At 39.3% G+C, this 21,939-nt stretch overlaps 1 protein-coding gene across 3 annotated transcripts in view; it reads left to right on the top strand.

Annotated features, from left to right (window-relative positions):
• svep1 (sushi, von Willebrand factor type A, EGF and pentraxin domain containing 1) overlaps positions 1 to 21,939 on the top strand; it is a 236,178-nt gene that overhangs the window by 139,555 nt on the left and 74,684 nt on the right. For all 3 annotated transcript variants that reach the window (XM_043716218.1, XM_043716221.1, XM_043716222.1), the window contains 7 exons: positions 5,032 to 5,207; positions 7,501 to 7,625; positions 12,152 to 12,275; positions 12,482 to 12,652; positions 14,065 to 14,238; positions 15,292 to 15,411; positions 16,515 to 16,691. In XM_043716218.1, coding sequence (XP_043572153.1) covers positions 5,032 to 5,207; positions 7,501 to 7,625; positions 12,152 to 12,275; positions 12,482 to 12,652; positions 14,065 to 14,238; positions 15,292 to 15,411; positions 16,515 to 16,691 — 1,067 coding nt within the window. The remainder of the gene's footprint in view (positions 1 to 5,031; positions 5,208 to 7,500; positions 7,626 to 12,151; positions 12,276 to 12,481; positions 12,653 to 14,064; positions 14,239 to 15,291; positions 15,412 to 16,514; positions 16,692 to 21,939) is intronic.

Raw genomic sequence — 21,939 nt, forward strand, 5'->3', positions numbered from 1 at the left:
AAGCATTGCCCTCATCTATACATCTGGTCACCTAGAGAGTTTTAACAAACCCAAACAAGCAGATAAAACGCATCCAGAAACCCTAGTCACTCTCCCCTACATCAAATACATCTCAAAAATGACTGCCAGACTAGACAATAGACAATAGACAATAGGTGCAGGAGTAGGCAATTCTGCCCTTCGAGCCTGCACCGCCATTCAATATGATCATGGCTGATCATCCTTAATCAGTATCCTGTTCCTGCCTTATCTCCGTAACCCTTGATTCCACAATCCTTGAGAGATCTATCCAACTCTTTCTTAAATGAATCCAGAGACTGGGCCTCCACTGCCCTCTGGGGCAGAGCATTCCACACAGCCACCACTCTCTGGGTGAACAAGTTTCTCCTCATCTCTGTCCTAAATGGCCTACCCCGTACTTTTAAGCTGTGTCCTCTGTTTCGGCACTCACCCCACAGCGGAAACATGTTGCCTGCCGCCAGAGTGTCCAATCCTTTAATAATCAGATCCCTTCTCAGCCTTCTAAACTCAAGGGTATACAAGCCCTTCTATACTCAATCCCTCTTGTTATGAAGGTCAGCATGCTATTAGCCTTCTTCACTACCTGCTGTACCTGCATGCTTACCTTCATTGACTGGTGTACAAGAATACCCAGATCTCTCTGTACTGCCCCTTGACCTAAATTGATTCCATTTAGGTAGTAATCTGCCTTCCTGTTCTTGCCACCAAAGTGGATAACCATACACTTTGGACTACTCAGACCCCTTAGCATCATGGTAACCCACAAACCCACCAACACACTAAAGCAGCAGCTAATGAACTTGAAAGACCCAAAACAGACAACAAGCAAAATTAATTTACAAAATACCTTGCAAGAACTGGAACAAACACTACATTGGACAAACAGGCAGAAAACTAGCCACCAGGATACTTGAACATCAACTAGCCACAAAAAGACAAAAAGACATGACTCACTCTCACTAGTATCCTTACATATGGATGATGAAGGACACCACTTCGACTGAGACAACACATCCATTCTAGGAGAAGCCAAACATAGACGCACACTAGAATTCCTATAAGCATGGCATTCCAATCGGAATTCCATCAACAAACAAGTTGACTTGGATCCCACTTACCACTCTCCGAGAAAAAGAACCGGAAATGACGTCTCCATAGGAAATTACATCAACACAGGAAATTACATCATCAACCCAAGGAAACCCAAACATATAAATAGAAAGCAGGATACATCACCAGTGCTTCATCCGGAGGCTCACTGAAGGTGTTACCTAGTATGGTGATGAAACATCTGAAAATAAACCTTACAGCTCAGCGAGCAAACCTACATCTAGATCTGGTCACCTCTTTGAAAAATTTAGTCAAGTTGGTCAGAAATGACCTGTCCTTTACAAAACCATGCTGACTGTTCTTGAATCATGGCTGCCTCTCCAAATGCAGATTATAGGCAGTCTCTGGGTTGTGAACAGGTTCCATGCTGGAGTCTGTTCACAAGTCGATTAGTATGCAAGTCAGAATGGAATGCAGGACAATATAAAGGAACCATTTGCACACACAGGAAATTTTCTTACATCAGGTCTTTAAAATTACACCCCTGTATGAAATAGCACTCATTAGTATAATGATTTTAAGTGAAGAGGCATTTGGATGGGAAGGGTTTGGAGGGATATGGGCTAGGTGCTGGCAGGTGGGACTAGATTGGGTTGGGATATCTGGTCGGCATGGACAGGTTGGACTGAAGGGTCTGTTTCCATGCTGTACATCTCTATGACTCTATGACTCTATGTTCGAAAATCAGGGATGCCCCTCAGAATTGCTTCCAATTGTTGCCCCATTACTGAAGTTAGACTGACTAGCCTGTAGTTTCCCCATTTATCTGTTGCTCCCTTTTGAATAATGATAACACAGTGGCCGTCCATCAGCCTCTCCTGTGGCCAGAGATAAATTGAAAATTTCTGCCAGCACCCCTGCTATTTCCTCCCTTGCCTCACTCAACAATCTGATATATATTTCATTCATGCCTGGAGATTTATCTACCTTTAATCCTGCTAGAGCTCAGAACCTCCTCTCTGTCTATGCAAATTTGTTTAATTGTATCACTGACTACCTTCTCCCTTATTTATCGTCCCATATTGCCCCTTTCACTAGTGAACACCAGCACAAAGTATTCATTTAGAATCCTACCTATGTATTCTGGCTCCTCTGTGGTCATTAATGCATCCTACACTTTCCCTTGTTATCCCTCCCTAAAAGCATTGTGGGTCAACCCACAGCAGGTGGACTGCAGTGGTTCAAGAAGGCAACTCACCAGCACCTTCTCCAGGGCAACTAGGGGTGGGCAATAAATGCTGGCCAGCCAGCAATGCTCACATCCCACTAAAACAAATAAATAAAAAAAACAGAATTATGTTCGCTGTCCCCCAATTGTACAGCTTCATTACTTAAAAACATCACATTCCAAGCAGCAAGTCTATTCCCAGTATAAACTTGAGTCTTCTTTGAAGTGAAGTTTGTTCCTGCAGACGAATTGTATCTGAGATTGTGAGCAGTGATTTACACATTACTCTTAATTTATGATATTAGTCAATGGAAATCGCATTACTTTTCCTTACTTCTTTCACAAAATGGAAGGCAACCTCTATTAAGCCATTATCGACAGGCTAAAATTATGAGCTATGTTAACTCACAGGAACACAAATACACAGGAGTAGTATTTAACCGCAATCAAAATGACAATGAAAAATAACTTTAATTACATAGCACTTCTCATAACAACCAGATTGAAGCACTTTATAACTAATTAATTGCTTTTGAAGTGTAATTACAGTTGTAAGAAAGGAAATTTGGCGGCCGATTTTGCACACAGCAAGCTTCTACTAACAGTAATATGATAATGACCAGATCATTTGTTTTTGTGAAGTTGATTGAGTGATGAATACTTTCCAGCACACTCAATCTAACATTTCTTCTCCGCTTCAAAATAGTGTCACAGGATCTTCAACATCTTACTGTGAGGGCAACTAGGAACTTGCTTTTACGTTTCATCTGAAGGCTTGCGCCTTCAATAGTGCAGCACAACCTCAGAAATGTAATGCAGTGTTAACTTTGATTTTTGTGCTCAGATCATGGACAGGGACTTGAACCCAAAAGGCAAAGCTTGTAATTCATCAAGAATTATTTATCCCACAATTTATTGTGTTACAGTTTGATGAATGGAATTCATAATCCATCATTTAAATTTTCAAAATCTTATATGACTTTACAAGACAAAAAAAGAATGTTACTCATGCATCTCACATTGAGTTGTGCCACCACTTTAAATTAGTGGTTTCAATGCTCATGGAAGACCACCTAAGAGATTAATTGAGCATGTAGCTACCAAAATATTTTAAAGCGTTAATACCCTATTTATGTTATACATGTAAAGGTGAAAATGTACTGACCATCAATAACCATTGTTGAAAAGTGTGGCACTGGAAAGGCACAGCAGGTCAGGCAGCATCCGAGGAACAGGGGAGTCAACATTTCTGGAACTCCTGATGAAGGGCTTATGCCTGAAACGTCGACTCTCCTGCTCCTCGGATGCTGCCTGACCTGCTGTGCTTTTCCACTGCCACACTTTTTTGGTCTCCAGCATCTGTAGTCTCATTTTCTCCTGACCATCAACAATGTCTCAATATTTTCTGGATGAAGTAATACTCTTATTTCAAAATGAAAAAAACCTTATAGACAAATAAATAGATTTCATATTTGGGTTCCATAATATCGGAAATAATAATATTAAAAATAACAATGCCTTTTAGCAATGAGAACAATTACAGATCACATCACCAATATCCCCATGTTCCAAATTACCAACTTAGGTTTCAGAAAGCATTACAATAACATGGAACCAGAACAAGATAAAGAAGAAGCCAGCCATTCATTGAACAACACTCTATGCTATGAAGTGTAATTTTAAGACTGCTTCCAGATAATCTGTAGCAATTAATGTTATAAAGGCTGAAGCCCTGGAGGGAATTGAGCAAGAGAAAGTGGAAAGTATGTCCTATTTTGGATATTGAAGATCAGTGTCCATTGATTAGCTGAATGTAGAGTCACAGTCATTGAACCAAAGGGTACAGAAACAGATCCTTTGGTCCAACTCATCCATGCTGACCACGTTTCCCAAACTAAGTCAGTCCCACTTGCCTGCATTTTGCCTTTATCCCTCTAAACCTTTCCAACTCATGTACCTGTCCAGGTTTTTTTTTTTAAATATTGTAACTGTACCTGCCTCTACCACTTCCTCTGGCAGTTCATTCCATTTACTCACCATCGTCTGTGTGAAGAAGTTGTCTCTCAGTTCCCTTTTAAAGCTTTCCCCTCTCACCTTAAACCTATGACAAAAAGAACTTTAAAAGGGAGGGCAGAGCAAGTGGGTACAGAATAAAGAGTCAGACAGTTTAGGCACATGGTCGCCAGTTCACCAACAGACTGGATTATCTTTTGCATTTACTGCCTTGTTGATATGTACAATTGATTGTACTTAATGCTATAAGCGCTGAGGACTATTGTATCATAGAATCACAAACACTTAAAGTGCAGAAGAGCATTCAACTCATCCTGTATTTTCTGGCACTCTGAAAAAGCTATCCAATTAGTCGAAAACTTTCCACCCCTTTGACACTGTATTCAATTTCCTTTTGAAAATTAATGTTACCTCTGCCTCCAGCTTGTAACAATGCAATCCTGCAGCCAGTGGAAACAAATTTCCCTGATTTACTCCAGCAAAACCCTTCTTGCTTTTAAGACACTTCCATTAAATTTTCATTTAACCTTTGCAGATCTAAGGAGAACATAGCTTTCTGTACTGCTTGTCTTATTAAGTTGATTTATAAAATCCATTCACTGAATTTCTGGAAATTATAATAGAGATGATACATGCATATCTCAGTGATGTATGACATAGGAGAAATGCTTATGCCTTGTGGTGCAAAGCTGATGATTCTTTCCTTATCTTCCATACAGTTGGGTATTATACGTCAATGGCAAGGAGAAAGTCACGGATTGTCCATCAGTGAATGACGGGAAGTGGCACCATATCTCCATCACCTGGAATAGCACCAACGGAGCATGGAAAGTTTATATAGATGGGAAAGTCTCAGATGAAGGGAAAGACCTTTCCACAGGAGCCAGTATCCCAGGTGATACATTTACTATCCCCAGTACAGAACTTTGATTAAACATTTCAACAACGATAATGCTTTCCCAATTCATATCCAATTTGGAGTTTTTTATAGAAAACAAATTGCTTTCAGTGAAACACCCAACTGGATTTGACAATAGTATTTCACTTTCTGATATGTAGTGGAGTCTCTGTTGGAATCATTGTGCTCAAAGGTTACAGCTTTAATTTGCAAATGTTTCTCAAATGCAATTAATGAAATCCCTCAGCTTATTGCAATATTGATTGATCAGATGATGTAAAATTGGCGGCACAGTGGCTCAGTGGTTAGCATTCCTGCCTTACAGTGCCAGGGACCTGGATTCAATTCCAGTCTCACGTGACTGTGTGGAGTTTGCACATTCTCCTTGTGTCCAAGTGGATTTCCCTGGGTGCTCCGGTTTCATCCATGCAAAGATACGCAGTCCACGGATATGCACATTAGGTGGATTGACCGTGCTAAATTGCTATAGTGTCCAGGAAAGTACAGACCAAGTGGATTAACCATGGGAAATGCAGGGGTACAGGGATAGGGTGGGGCAGAGAGGGGGGAGCCTGGGTGCGATGCCCTGCGGAAGATGGGCGGGGACTCAATGGGCTGAATGGCCTGCTTCCACAAATGTAGGGACAATATGATTCTATTAATGAAAGGGTGAACTTGAAAAGAAATATCAGGGATCTTTTCATTCTGATAGTACAACAGAACTTGAATTCAAACAACCATGTCATAATTTTAGTTTGCTTTATATTAAATGCTGCGCTTAAGCAAAAGTCAGAACTTCAGCATTATGTTTGGGACTGAATTTTCAGACCCCATGGAGTTTGAAAAGGTGGGGCTGCAAACCTGGGAGGACTGCCTTTGAGCCAATCTCCCCAGCCTGTTCCCTGCACCAGGCATTTTCTTGGGAGGTGGTAAAGCCTCTCATACCCATGAGCTGGTCAGGCGGTCAGGCTCCTTAGGATCCTTGTTAAGCAGGAAAAAGGATTTTTTTTCAGTCAGCCATTCAATTTCTGATTGAGAGTTGGGTGGTGGAGGCTGGTACCTTCTGGTAGGTTGACCAACCTTGTCTCCTCACTTATCAGCCATGTAAGGGGACTCCCCGCACAGCCCAACTTCCTGGATCCTGTCTGGTGAAGATTCTGTGCTAGTAGCTATCAATAAGACATTGGAAAAGTATATTGAATAAGTATAATATATGATTTAAGATTCTTGCTGTTACCTAAACCTTTTCATTGAGACTTCTTGGGTTCCAATGCAATATTTTGTCACTGAAATAAATGTCATGACCTGAAATTTCTCCAGTAACCTTTACTTCAAATTGACAGGAAGAACTTGGTTTTGTAGCTAAACTATTGCTGAATGTATAGAATCAACATGTTTTTGTGTGCCCGAGATAACAAATTCAGGGTTAATAATTATCCTTTCATTGTGATATAAGCCACTGAAACAGCAAGCTGTCTGCTGCAGTCCATGCTGTCCCATGGGACCTATCTTTGTTGGTAATTTGTTATAACTGAACAGCTTGCTTGGGTAATTTCAGAAGACAGCTAAGAGTTTATCGATTTGCTGTAGATCTGGTATCACATCTGGCCAGAATGGGTAGGAATGGCACCAAAAAGAAAAAAAGTGGTGAAGGATAACATTGGTTTAACTCATCTTGCATATTTCAAAATGGAGCTCCAGTACAACCATCACATTCCTTTCCAAGTATTACTGGGGTCTTTCTTTAACTGGTTTTGCCCACTGGGACAGATTTAGTGAACCAGGTGGATTATTGTAATAGGTTGGTGGCTTCATGATCCTTGTAAATGAGACTTGCATTTTATTCCAGATAATTCATTAACCAATATATTTCTTATGTGAATTTTCTATTAACAAATGTATAAATCAAGACATTTACTCCCATCTTTCAGTCCTGCTTTCTATTATATTGGTGGCATGTGGAGTATTGGTAGTTATGTTGAGTGTTGGTGGCCATATTGAACATTGAAGGCCATATTAGCTGGTGTCTATCTGGTTGCCAACCCTCCAGAACTGTCCTGAATTCTGCAGGAAAACTAGGGAACTTTACTGCGAGCACTCCACAGCATTGCATTTTTATTTTGCTTCAACAAGTTTATTTGTATATTTAAAGTAAATTAGATCTGGGAAGGAAAAGGTTGTTTGACTGGCTGGTGTGGGAGGTCATGATTAAAATTCCCAGAATATGTCCGACTGGAATTGGCAACTTTCAGCTGCTGTTTTCTATTGTAATTTCTTTGCATTTCTTAAGGTGGTGGAGCACTGGTGCTTGGCCAGGAGCAGGATCAGAGAGGCGAAGGCTTTAATCCTGCAGAATCTTTTGTGGGTTCCTTGAGCCAGTTAAACATATGGGATTATGTCCTTACACCACAGCAGGTAAGAATGATCTTGTGCACCCGGTATTTCTCTCTGAATATATCTTAACTCACCTCCTTATTTATTTGAAAGGAAGATTTGCATTTATATGGCACCTTTCACACCCTCCGTACATCTCAAGTAAATGCAAAACACACTTGAAATGTCTTTTGGGAAAGGCAGCAGCCGATATGTACGCAACAAACATCCATTAGCAACATAAAAATGATGAGACAATCTATTTTGGAGATATTGGTTGAGGGATAAATATTGGTTAAGACACTGGGGAGAACATCATAAACTGGATAACCATAACAGGAACATAGGAATATGCTGATACGGTGATATGAAAATGGGATAGGAGGAGACTTACGTGGATCATAAGATGGGTATAGATTATGAACTGAAAGGTCACAGAGACAGATCCTATGTTACCCTGATGATAATGTTGCCTCTATTACAGATATAGGGGATACCAGATTCAAAGACAATTTGACTTCGATCAAATGCTGACTTTTTTTTAAAACTTTGAATATACAGTAAAGGAAATGTGATACTGTACAGGAATTGATCAAATTAAGGCATAAATTAAGGTCTTAACTATATTAATAAAACTTGTTTTCAATAAAATGCACTAAGTTTAGCATTTAAATAGGTGTCAAAAAGTACAGTACTTTAAAGGACCTTCAAAGTTTGACAAACAGCTGCGTAAAGTCCGATAGATGGAATATTGAACCGTACAAATTCATGAAGGAATCATGACAAGCAAAATGAATAAGAATTGTTTTTGTGGAGATACAGTGTATAAAGTGTCTCTTACTGCCATGGACACAAATTATAAGGCAATCTCTATACATAAAAGGAGGCACAGACAGAGCTACAGCCATTTTAGGACACAACAGGGTCAAGTCGACCACTAAGATTTACCATAAAAATTAAGACAAGACAATGTAAAGAAAATATACTGGATTGTGAATACTGTTTTCTTTAAGTCGATTTGATTGAATCTCCAGCTTTTTTTAAAGGTTTAAACATTGTATGTAGATATAAAGGAGAATAGTCATGTTATACTCGTCTTTGATACTCTGTGAATAAAGTATTCATCAATATAATGTAGTTTAAAATTCTTACAATAATATTCATAAGCAAGTCCAGGCAATCCCAGGGTTGCAAATGGGTTCCATTCTGGAGTCCCCTTGTAAGTTAATTGGTACGCAAGTCAGAAAACAATGCAAAATAGCTGTTCATAAACACAGGAAACATTCATACTTCAGGTCTTTAATATACATTCCTCTATGGGATTGTGTTTGTAAGCATGACCATTTGTAAATTGGGGACCCTCTGTGTAAGTGTCATCCTCATACTTAAATCCTCATGAGCCCACATCTAGATAAGAATGTGCTAGAATTCTTTAAGGTAAGATTCTAAGTGTTGTTATTGGTGAACTTAAACTTTTTAAAGAAAAGCTTTTTTCTGCTATAATATACATATTATGTTCTACCCTGAGATGAACTTACTGGTTTAAAAACTGCTGGGCAAAGGACATTTCATTACATGACTCAGTCTATAGTTGCTAAAGCTGATGAGTTCCTTTAATAATCTGAAATTTCTTGTAGTTGAGGTTTTAGCTGAAAATGATTCACTGGTTACATTTACTCTGGATAAAGATAGTAGAACCATTAACAGCACCATATGAATCCACAGAATCCCTACTGTGTGGAAACAGGCCATTCAGTCCAACGAGTCCACACTGACACTCCAAAGAGCCATCTACTCAGACCAATCTCCTATCCTATCCTTGTAACTCTGCATTTCCCATGGCTAACACACCTAACCTACATATTCCTGAACACTATTTTAGCATGGCCAATCCATGTAACTTGCAAATCCTGGAACTTTGGGAGGAAACCGGAGCACTGGGTGGAAACCCACGCAGACACAGGGAAGATGTACAAACTCCACACAGTCACCCGAGGGTAGAATCAAACACAGATCCCTGACGATGTGAGGCAGCAGTGCTAACCACCGAGCGACCATAACACCCGTATGACATATATTTCAAATTCAAATTGTAATATTTTTTCACATGGTGCCAAATTGTCTGTTTCTGAACAGATTTAGCCAAGAGAGTTGTAGAGCTCTGCCTCTGTCGGTTGCAAATAAACAAAGTAAGATTTAGTAGAGTGTATTATTATCTCTGTGAAGTCTGTATCTTCCAAATTGGAATTCAACGATTCAGCTAGTAGTGGAGAGATTGAAACAGTAAGATTTCATGTTTTAAGCCATTTGCTGTAACACACATTCAGAAAAGATTTTGATTAATCTCTCTTTGTCAGCAATTTATCCTTTAAATCATAAAATGAAACACCACCTTTCCTATTTTAAGCACAACTGATAAAACATTCTTCACAGATATACATTATGATGTCTTTTAAGTAGACATGCAATTTGCTCAGAATCAATTCAAAATGATTCTCAGTTCCTAAGGGTTTACTTCTGTTCTTTGAGTAGAATTCTTCCATCTTGCAAAGACTAGGTAAACCTTCTAGCTTCATTTTAAGTCTTCACAAATTTGATCCTTTCATTCCATGCACAAGCTATCACCCCTACTCCAGCATGATGAACTATGAGGGCTTTGGTTTCTAGTTGCTCTCTCTCTCTCTCTCTCTGTTCTGGACTCTGACAGACTAACCTGCCTATCTGCCTTAGTGATATTTTATAAAATTCCATCACCCCATATCACAACGTTTTCAACTGTATCCTTCTCAACTTAAAGCCCATCTCTATGGCAATGTGAATCTCATGGATCTGGTATCCAGGTAGAGATGCTGAGCAGCAGTCCTTGACAGCTCAAATCTCTTTCATCATGGAACTAAATGCATAGTTTAAAATATAACTGTTTACAACCCGACATCCCCAATATTTTTCTGCAACTCTGGAGAATCTCAGTCTATTGCTGTTTTGAAACTTTGCCTTCAAAAGTAAACAACTTACACCTTCTTTCTGGTAAAACAATCAGGTCATTTTTAATCTCTAATAATCACATAACCCAAGTTTGCCCATCAGGAAAGTATCAGACAAATCACACGACCCATTTCATTTTGTCTTCAATTCATTTCATGATTTGGAGATACTGGTGTTGGACTGTGGTGTACAAAGTTAAAAATCACACAACACCAGGTTATGGTTCCACAGGTTTATTTGGAAGCACTAGCTTTCGGATTGCTGCTCCTTCATCAGGTGGTTGCGGAGTTTAACACTGTACAACACAGAATTTATAGCAAAAGTTTAGTGTGATGTAACTGAAATTATATATTGAAAAAGACCTGGATTATTTGTTAAGTGTCTTATCTTTTTGAATGACCATGTTGGCTTTAGTTCTTTCATATGTAAATTGCAAAACCTTTTTAAAAGTTACATTCTCAAGTGAACTTTAATAATTGTGCCACGTTGGCCCAGATAATGCGTTGAAGGTGTGAGGTGCTTTGTGTGAGAGTGCCTGTGCCACAATGGTCAGACTGATTCTAATCCAAAAAAACTGATTTATAGAATCTTACATGGATTCATGCAGTAAAATGTAATTCACTTCAAAATAGAACAATCTTCAAAACATCATAATTTGCAAAATCAATTCATGAAAGTTCAGGCCCACAAAAGTGTAGTTGGATTAAAGCTGTTGTCTTAATGGAGACATGTAGGTCAATCCTACATGTTTTATTGCCTGGGCTTGCATACTCTAAATCCTGGCACACAATTCAAGATAGCAAGGGGAACAAATGAAGAAGAGTTTCCCAGAACAGGATTCCAAGACCTTTAAGTTAGTTTAGATTACCAATAGTATGGATACAGGCCCTTGAGCCCAACAGGTCCATACTGACGCTCCAAAGTAACCCACCCAGACTCAAGCACCAACCCTATATTTACCCCTGACTAACGCACCTAACACTATGGGCAATTCACCTGACCCGCACATCTTTGTGATTGTGGGAGGAAACCGGAATTCCCAGAGGAAACCCACCCAGATACAGGAAGAATGTGCAAACTCCACACAGACAGGCGCCCAAAGTAGGAATCGAACACGGGTCCCTGGCACTGTGAGGTAGCAGAGCTAACCACTGAGCCACTGTGCCACCCACCATTAACTGAATAAAAATACAACATAACCCAAATAGAAATAAATGTGGCCTTTATATGTCATTCATTAGGTTGGGAAAAACTATCAATATGATGAGAGCAATAAAGAATTAAAACTTAATTATTTTATATAGATCTTCTGTCTATATGGGTTTTTCTGTGTTTAAATTGGTTATCATGTTTCTTACATGAAAACAGTGTCTGCGCCTGCACAAGAGATTCTCTTTCTGTCGACAGCATCTAAACAAAAAATCAGCTAATCAGGTGAAAGTAACCAAAAAGAACTCTATGACTTCCTGAAGGAGAGTTTTATTGCTTCTCAATAGCATTAGGAATGGGCAACAAATTCTGACCTATAGCCAATGATTCCGACATCCTGTAAAGAATTTTAAAAACTGCTCTCTCATTTTCAGATCAAGCTCCTGGCCACAGCTTGTCCCGATGACTTAAAAAAAGGAAATGTGTTGGCTTGGCCTGATTTTTTGTCAGGAATTGTTGGAAGAGTGAAGAAAAATTCCACGAGTATCTTCTGTGCAGGTAACTTATTATCTTACTGATATAAATACATGGACAGCCAGAAGACAGTGTGGAAAAATCACTAATTTGTCCCCTCCACCACCTTCCTAGTCTCTTTCAACTGAAAAGTTCATCAATAACTAACTAAGCCCAATATACACTTCCTTCCCCTTGTAGATAAGTACGAAAGGATTTAATGCATTGTCTTGTGATTTATTTAAATTCAGATTGTCCCAAGTTGGAAGGATCCCAGTCCAATCTCTTAGTGTCCAGCTCTGACAGGAAGCCAGGATCAAGAGTTGAACTGTCTTGTGAATTAGGTTACCACCTTGTTGGAGATAGTGTGCAACATTGTCGAAACCTCGGAGCTTGGAGCTATCCAATCCCCTACTGTGAAAGTAAGTTATCATACACGATAACTGTGATCTATCCTTGTGGTTCTCACAGGATCTGCACTGACTCATGTGGGAATTACAGTACTTGTATGTGTAAGACTCAGACAGAATAAGGACTTGCATTTCCATAGTGCCTTTCACAATCTGAGGGGGTCACTTCATGGTCAATGATACATTGTTTGAAGTGTGGGCACTGTTATAATGTAGGAAACATAACATCCAGTTGGCACACAGCGACTCCCACAAGTGGCAATATGATAGTGATAAGATGATCTATACCCCGTGATGTTTGGTTTGGAATGAATATTAGACTAGGAAATCTCCTGTTCTTCAAAATAGTGCTATCTTCTGTATCTACTTAAAGGCATTTGAATGAGTAAGCACCCCATTCAAAAGCTGGCACTTCTATCCATACAGCCACCCTACAAGTACTTAAAGGGGAGTGCCAGCTTTGGTTGTACTCTTAAGTATCAGAGGAAATTTACATTAAGTGCCTTACTCTCAGCCTAGAAGATGCAAGGGAGTCTCTAAAGGGGAACTTGCACACATGATCTTCTGACAGATTTGATGTACTCCTAACAGCCAGGAAGTGAAGGAAAGACATGGAGCCAAGTTGTTCCAATTTTGTAAGAACTTTGTTTATAGAGACAAACATTAAGGCATCTACCTCCAAATCCAACTATCCAGACCACTCATTGAGGGTCTTGCTAGGGAGGTTGGAATTAATCTCTGCTGTCTTGAATTCTGCCCATTGATCCCTGCTGGAATATGGTCATCTTCTAAAATCGGTACTAAGGCCAACACATAAAGATATACACCATGATATAATCAAGGCTAACACAAAGAATGGTTACATTAACCAGGCACCAGAGGGAGACTGCAATCTGTGAAACAACATTGTCACCATGAGTCAGCATCTTTAGAATGTGACAGTAGTACAAACAATGTTATGAAACACAGGTAAATAACATTGCCTGGAAATTATTGTACAGTGGTTCATTAATCATTGAAATATTATATTTTATTTAGTAACTGTTTATTTTTCTTTGGTTAGCACTGCTGTGATGCAGGCAAAACAGCAACAAATTTGCTGATAACAAGTTCACCCAGACAGCAATGTAACAATGCCCGGATAATTTACTTTCCTAGAATATTGATTGAATATGGGTGAGGAAACTCAGGAGAACCACTTCCCTCCTCTTCTTCAAATAAAGAACTTTTAAAGTGTAGTAGATGCAGCAAGATATCATCTGAATTGAAATATAAACATTTCTTCCCAGTCTTCAGGTCAGAAGCAGCGGTGATTAGACTTCTGGCAGTTTCTGGTTTGTGTTTCCTCTTTGATTTTTGATTATAGTCTCTCTAGAAGAGACATGACAAATTACTGTTCCTATTATTTTGTGTGTGATTTTCAGGAATCAATTGTGGCTCGCCTCCTTTCCTGGACAACGGGAGCTTTGCTGCTGAAGACTACCTCTTTGGCACTGCTGTCTCCTACCTGTGTAATAACGGTTATTACCTGTTGGGGGATTACAAACTTTTCTGTGCTGACAATGGACATTGGACTGGTGTTGTGCCTGTCTGCCTTGGTGAGTTGGTAAAGAAAACATAACCCAAAAGGTTTAAGAGTTAATACTAAGGACTTGAACTAAATTTAAGGTTAATTGAAATGTGCCTTATAAGAAAGAGAGACTTGCATTTCTAAATTGTCTTTCAAACCGCAGTGTGTCCCAAAGCATTTTACAGTCACTGAAGTAGTTCTGAAGTGTAGTCACTCATGTAATGAAGGAAATGCAGCAGCTAATTGATGTACAGCAAGATCCCACAAACAGCAGCATGATGATGATTTGTTTTAGTGATGTTGATTGAAGGATAAATTTTGTCATGGGACACGGGGAGAGAACTCCATCTGGAACAGCAAATGGGGCCTCAGTTCAACATCTCATCTCCAAGGCACCTTGAAAACTATAGCACTGCCTCAATGCTGCATTGGAAGTGGCTGCTTTATTATCAGCTCATTCAGTCTCTAATTCGGAATGTTGAACTCCTTACCTTCTAGTCGAAGGTGAAAATGCAATTTGCTGAGTCATAGTCTAGTAAGATTGTCAGGATACATTAATACTGGCGATGGTGTCTCCTGATACTGCATTAGCCATTTGTGCTGCAGTTTATACTTTTTGTTGCCGACAATAAACTTTTAATGAAATTGCAGGACCATTAATCCTATTCAAAAGGGAATAAATTATATCCAATCAGCAAAGACATTGGGGTCGATAAATTCATCAGAAGCTTTTTAAAAAATGGATTGCCAGTGGCTGGCTGAGTTGAGTGCAGGTCCTAGATTAATATTGAAATAAGGTCCAGGAAGTACTATTTCAGACACTGACTCATAAACATAATGCAATGGGTTTGGGGTGGATATCCAGATTAAAATGAAACGCATTCATCAGAATTTTCTTTTAAAGTATTCCAAGCATTGTTTGAGATTTCCATATCACAGGTTAGTTTGTGATGTCACTGTGTTTATACTCTTATCATTTCCTGCATTAAAAGATCCGATGCATATTATACCCTGCGTGTGTCATTCATTAATGATAGACTCATTCTTATTAATAAAAATCATTATTGTCTGTTGTTTCCAGATCTTGATGAATGTGCTTTAGGGTCAGATTGTGACACAAGGTCTGAATGCATCAATACTGTTGGGTCCTACACTTGCACCTGCAGGCCTCCGTACACTGGCGATGGAAAAAACTGCACTGGTACAGTTGACATTATTGTGTTTAATGATAATGGACTAATAATTGATCATTCACCAGGGTTTGATTAAGTCTGTGGATTAGATTGCTTAAAACAATTTAAGTTTTCAAGCAAACCAACTGATATCAGTGTGTGTCGCTTTCAAACTCAGAACAGACTAACCAGCAGGAAAAGTCACAACATTGTGGACACAGCATACACGGAATCCTTAAAAATGAACTTTCTTAAAGGTAGTGTACACAGCTAACAGGCCTTCAGGCTGTATATATTACTCATTCCAAACTGATCTGAGGGTACCATGAGTTAGTCCTGTTAGTGGGACTGGAGTCACATGTAATCCGGGTCCAGATAAGGTGGCAGAGGCTGCCGGGTTCTCTTCTCCGAAAGAAATTAGTGAAGTAGTTGGGTTTTATATTTTGGCAATATGGCAACATGTTTGCTTATTTTATCAAAATCTATTTCTCCTGCTAGTATTTCAATTCCCAGTCTCTGGATTACACACCATTACACATTAGAAACAAATTACTTTTACTGACTTGGTCAATGGTCATGAAGTGATCATTTTATTTTCTTAAAAAGGACCCTCTTTACAATAAACAGCCAGGGAAAGAGAATAAATTCAGTGTTGCTGTACAACTTTTGTTAGGTACTGAAATGGGAATCTGGCCTGCATGGAGGAGTGAATTAATTAGTTAGGGTTAGTACACTAGTTGAAATGTTGTAATGAAATTTAATGCAGGTGACAATTTTTCTTCAAAATGGCCAAACAATAAGCTGAAAAATTTCATCCTACTCAACTTGCATTTATTTCCTGAATCTGTGTGGAAATTTAATACCATGTAAAAACCTCTTCATTCAGTGTACAGTGCTAATGTGCCACCCCAGGAACTATTTGAGGTGAACGGCAATGATACGTTTCAGGGAAGGTAAGTAAGTATAGGAACAAAAAAGGAATAGAAGTATATGTTGTTTGAGTTGAGGAAGGGAGGAGTGGTGCATGAATACCAGCATGAGTCAGTTGGGCTGAATGGCCTGTTTCTGTAATGTCAGTTGAATGTGATTCAGTCTATAAAAAGCTCAATTCCTTTATTTCACTCTTCCTCAGATCCAATTAGTTGTAAAGATCCTGGGAGACCCACTCATGGATTGGCTCTGGGTGACGTGCACTTTGTTGGAGGTCAGGTGACCTTTTCTTGTGAAGAAGGATACCAACTAAATGGCACTGAGACCATCACATGTCTAGAGGATGGACTGTGGAGTCATACACTGCCTCACTGCCAAGGTGTGTAACCAGACTCACAACCTGTTGTTATGAAAGACATTGGAAAAGAGGGGGGAGAAACTGATTTCAAGGTTAGTACCAGAACTGAGAGCCCGAGAGATGATGATCTGCTTGAGATCTTTAAAATTATGAAAGGATTTGGCACAATAGGAGTTCTTTCCTTGAGGAAGGTGCCCAATTGTTGCGATTGCCAATGTGAAATCATCATTAGTAAATCCGGTAAGAAATTCAGGAGAGCCTTTTTACTGAGAGTGAATAGAATATAGAACTCCAAGCCATAAGGCATGTCTAAAGTGAACATAGATACATTTAAAGGAAATTGGATAAACACACAAGGGAGAAATGAGTACAGTAATTTGTCAAAATCAAATAGGAAGGGAGGAACTTGACATCATTAGTTAGATCAAATTACCTTTAGCTTTGAGCTGTCAGTTGTAAGTAATTCAACGGATAGTGAGAATAGTTTATTTTGAGCAAGGAAAACCCAACATTGAAATTCTAGTCAATTAACGTTGATGTTGGCTGTTAGTAAGTGCTGGAATCTATATGGAAAGCATGAGGTGATCAGTTACCCAGTTTTTTTCCATTATTATGCATCTTGAATACATTAATGAGGAAGCTGAATTGCATGTCATAGTCACATGGTCAAGTTGGTGTTTGCTTCCACGGCAGACTTAGTCCTTATTTTATGCAAGTCCTGTCTAAAACTGGGTTGTTCAAAACTTCTGCTTAGATTGGGGGGGAATCCACATTTCAATTTCTCCCTTGTTTAGGCTGGGTGTAGGCAAAGGGGGTGTGCCAGTTGTTAGGTACTGAAATGGGAATCTGGCCTGCATGGAGGAATGAATTAATTAGTTAGGGTTAGTACACTAACCTTCACTTTCAGAAAAGTGAAGTTTAAACATGAGTTCAGGTAAAATAAATTCCAATGCAATAAATTAGTAATTTTAATAGGTAATTGATGAAAATGGCTATTAAAATGTGTCAAACAACAGACACTCAATACATCTGAAAATGACATGGTGTTAGTTTCATTATGCCTTTTGTAACAAACTCAGTAAGTCCAAATGAAGACAATGCTGCTGGTGAGAGTTGAATACTTGAAAGATTCTGTTCAATGGATCGAATGGACTACTTTTGTAAGATACCATTAGTTTCATCATGTTTACCTCCAGGGAGATACCATAACGAGGTGTACAATTTACAAACTGAATCATAGGGTGTGTATACACAAAACAAGATGGTTGTATTTTCTCTCTATATTGTATAAGCATACAGAGTAATCCAGTCACTCCCACTCTGTCTACACAGCCCTGCAAGTATTTTTCCCTCAAGTGCTCAGTTAATTTCATTTTGTAACCATTGATTGTCTCCACTTCCACCACCCTCATATTATAGAGCTCCCTGTTATTACCATTTGCTGCATTAAGCCATGGTCTTCTTCATTTTCGGGGAGAAAGTGAGGTCTGCAGATGCTGGAGATCAGAGCTGGAAATGTGTTGCTGGAAAAGCGCAGCAGGTCAGGCAGCATCCAGGGAACAGGAGAATCGACGTTTCGGGCATAAGCCCTTCTTCATTCCTGAAGAAGGGCTTATGCCCGAAACGTCGATTCTCCTGTTCCCTGGATGCTGCCTGACCTGCTGCGCTTTTCCAGCAACACATTTCCAGCTCTTCTTCATTTTCCCCCAGCATGCCTTATCCCAAATCTTAAATCTATGTAAAGGTGCCAGTGTTTACATTTCAGAAGAATAAAACTCTTTCAAAAGTTCATGGTAAGATATAAAGTAGAATGATAAACTCAACAAGCCCAGGAGCAGCATGGACAGATGAAAATGGAATGAAAATTTCCCTAAAGACCAAGTGTTGAGTAAGGACAAGGAGTAAATAGATTCTAGGAACCTTACAAGCATCAGTTGCGGAGCAGCAAATGAAGTGATGGTGGAAAACACACCCCATTTAATGCATTAGAGTCATAGAGTTGTACAGCACAGAAACAGACCTTTTGGTCCAACTCATCTGCACCAATCAGATATCTTCAATTGATCCAGTCCATTTGCTAGCACTTGGCCCATATCCCTTTAAACCCTTCCTATATTGTCCCCATCCAGATGCACTGTACTATCAGTTGTGACTATGTGGGTGACATTCTTGCTGTACAGATTTTGGCTTCAAGTCCAACTGCAGAAATTTAAGAACAAAATCTATGCTAAAACTCCCGCTAGCACTAAAGAAGCATTTTCATCAGTCTTCCCTAAACCCCACCTTGTTGATGTATTTGAATGTTTGAAATTAGAAATTGAATTGGTTTCCAAACCCTTTTCAGGAAGCAGATTTTAGATCATGTAAGAGTTTGACTGTTGTATTACATCTTGTTTTGAGCTTAAATGGAGCCTAACCACAGCTCAATCACAGCCAGTTTTCAAGCTTTCCAGGACACATTTTTGATTTAATTCACTTGCTTCCAGTGAGTGAACTTTGTTTCTAGTAATCTCTAAACATTTTGAAGGAGATCCATAAAACAATTTAGCAGCATCTGCACAGAGTTTAGTTCTAGGCAGTTTCAGCAAGGCTGTATCAATAGGGTATAAAAATAGAAAAAGATTGGAAAAGCTCAGCAGTTTAGGCTGCATTGTGGAGAGTGCAATAAATTTCAGGTTTCAGTCAATGAGCCTGCATCAGAAAAGGAAGATACCTGTTGAGGATTGGTTTTTCAGCTATTTGAAACTAAAACTGTTACGTATGTAGCAAAGAGGGGCAAAAGGTGGCCTGATAGAGGTGTAACGTTTGCTGAGTTGCTTTGATGGAGTAGGTATAGAGAAAAGTATTCCAATTGACAGGTAGGACAGTAACTAGGTGCCGTTGACTTAAAATCATTGGACTCTAATGGGCAGATGAGAAATATTTCACCCACAAATGATCAGGATCCAATGGTATCTGCAATGGTAGTGCAAGTTGATTTCTGCAGTCCTTTTACAAGAGAGTTGAAGGATGTACAGGATGACGATTTAAAATTGGGGATGTTGGAGCCAGGCACAGGCACGGTGGACCAAATGGCCTCCTTCCACGCCAGGGGTTTTTATGATTTTAAGTAAATGTAAAGCCAGAGATAAAAGGGAAAGAGCCAAATGGAAAATTCTGTGACCTGATAGAATGTAAGGCAAAAAAAGGGTAAGTAAAAAGAGAAATGTGGAAATGGGAGATGGTTCTGGAAACAGTTAAAGAATGTCCAAAAAAACATTGAATATAGTGAATATGATGTAAAACCAAAGTTAAACACTCTTAGTGGTGGATGCAGGAACAGACTGAAGCCATTTAGCCACTTGAACATGCTGCTGTCATTCAATGAGATTGTGCCTGAAATTTAATATAACTGATTATCCAGTACCTTTGGTTGGCAAAGACCTAACAATCACAGATTTCACAAAGATGAATGATTAGCATTAATTTCCATTTTTGAAGGAGAGTTAAAATAAACCCAGTCAAAACGTCTGGCAGTATTTGGTTTGAATCCAAGCCCCCACATAATTGGATCTTTCATAACAGCATCTTTGGCTGCTTGATTATACAAGGTGGAGGTGGGTACTGCAGATGCTTGAGATCAGAGTCAAGATTAGAGTGGTGCTGAAAAAGTACCGCAGGTCAGGCAGCATCCGAGGAGCAGGAAAATCAATGTTTTGGGCAAAAGCCCTTCATCAGGAATCCTGATCCCTTCCCGATGAAGGGTTTTTGCCCGAAATGTCGATTTTCCTGCTCCTCGGATGCTGCCTGACCTGCTGTTCTTTTTCAGCACCACTCTAATCTTACTTGATTAAACAACCCTTGAAATCACTTGAAATCAAGGAAAGAAAATATTGGAAGTACTCAGCAGTTTAGGTGCTATCTACGTTGAGAGGGTGCCATGACCACAGATTGTAACACTGTCACTCATTTGAACTTTTAATTGCAACATGTAGTTTTTCTTTAAAACGTGGAGCCAAAAACTCACTCTGGATGTAAATACAATCATTTTTGGAAAGAAGCCCTGGAATATTGCACCTGAAAGATATTGAGGAAGCTTCAATGGGAGAAAACTAGACTGAAAACATCTGCAAATCTTTCAGAGTCAGACCATGAGGGAAAAAGAGACAGCAATGTAGGCAAGAAACATGATTTAATCAAGTATTATGGTGCAGAAGGAAACCATTCAGCTCATTGTGACTATGGCAGCTATCTAATAAGCATCATAATCAGTGCTATTCTCCTGCCAATTCCTTGTACCTTTGCACATTGTTTCTATTCAAATAATTATTTAACGCCCTCTTGAATTCTTCAGTTGAACCTGCTTCCACCACACTTCCTAGCAACATGTTCCAAATGCAAATCACTTGTGCGAGAAATTTTCTCATCTCACATTTCCAAAGTCTTCAAATCTCTTTAAATCTGTCCCATCTCAGTTTTGACTTTTGCCATGAACAGTTTCTACGACATCCAGACCTCTCCTATCATCCCGAATTCTGTACCTACATCCTCTTGAGTCAAGACACATGAAATGCATTATTATTTTCTCTCACATTAGTATTTGATAAACTCGGAGAATACTAAGATACAGGCTATTAGACTAGGTAGGATTGAGGTTCACAAGGAAGAGGTATTAGAAATCCTGCAGAGTGTGAAAATAGATAAGTCCCCTAGGTCAGATGGGATTTATCCTAGGATCCTCTGGGAAGCCAGGGAGGAGATTACTGAGCCTTTGACATTGATTTTTAAATCGTCACTGTCTACAGGAATAGTGCCAGAAAACTGGAGGATAGCAAATGTGGTTCCCCTGTTCAAGAAGGGGAGTAGAGACAATCCTGGTAATTATAGACCAGTGAATCTTATCTCGGTTGCTGGTAAAATGTTGGAAAAGGTTATAAGAGATAGGATTTATAATCATCTAGAAAAGAATAATTTGATTAGGGATAGTCAGCACAGTTTTGTGAAGGGTAGGTCATGCCTCACAAACATTATTGAATTCTTTGAGAAGGTGACCAAACAGGTAGATGAGAGTAAACCAGTTGATATGGTGTGTATGGATTTCAGCAAGGCATTCGATAAGGTTCCCCACAGTAGGCTATTGTACAAAATGCGGAGGAATGGGATTGTGGGAGATATAGCAGTTTGGATCAGTAATTGGCTTGCTGAAAGAAGACAGAGGGTGGTGGTTGATGGGAAATGTTCATCCTGAAGTCCAATTACTAGTGGTGTACCGCAAGGGTCAGTGTTGGGT

This window comes from Chiloscyllium plagiosum, chromosome 2 (genome assembly GCF_004010195.1).
Source record: "Chiloscyllium plagiosum isolate BGI_BamShark_2017 chromosome 2, ASM401019v2, whole genome shotgun sequence".
NCBI classification, from domain to species: domain Eukaryota; kingdom Metazoa; phylum Chordata; class Chondrichthyes; order Orectolobiformes; family Hemiscylliidae; genus Chiloscyllium; species Chiloscyllium plagiosum.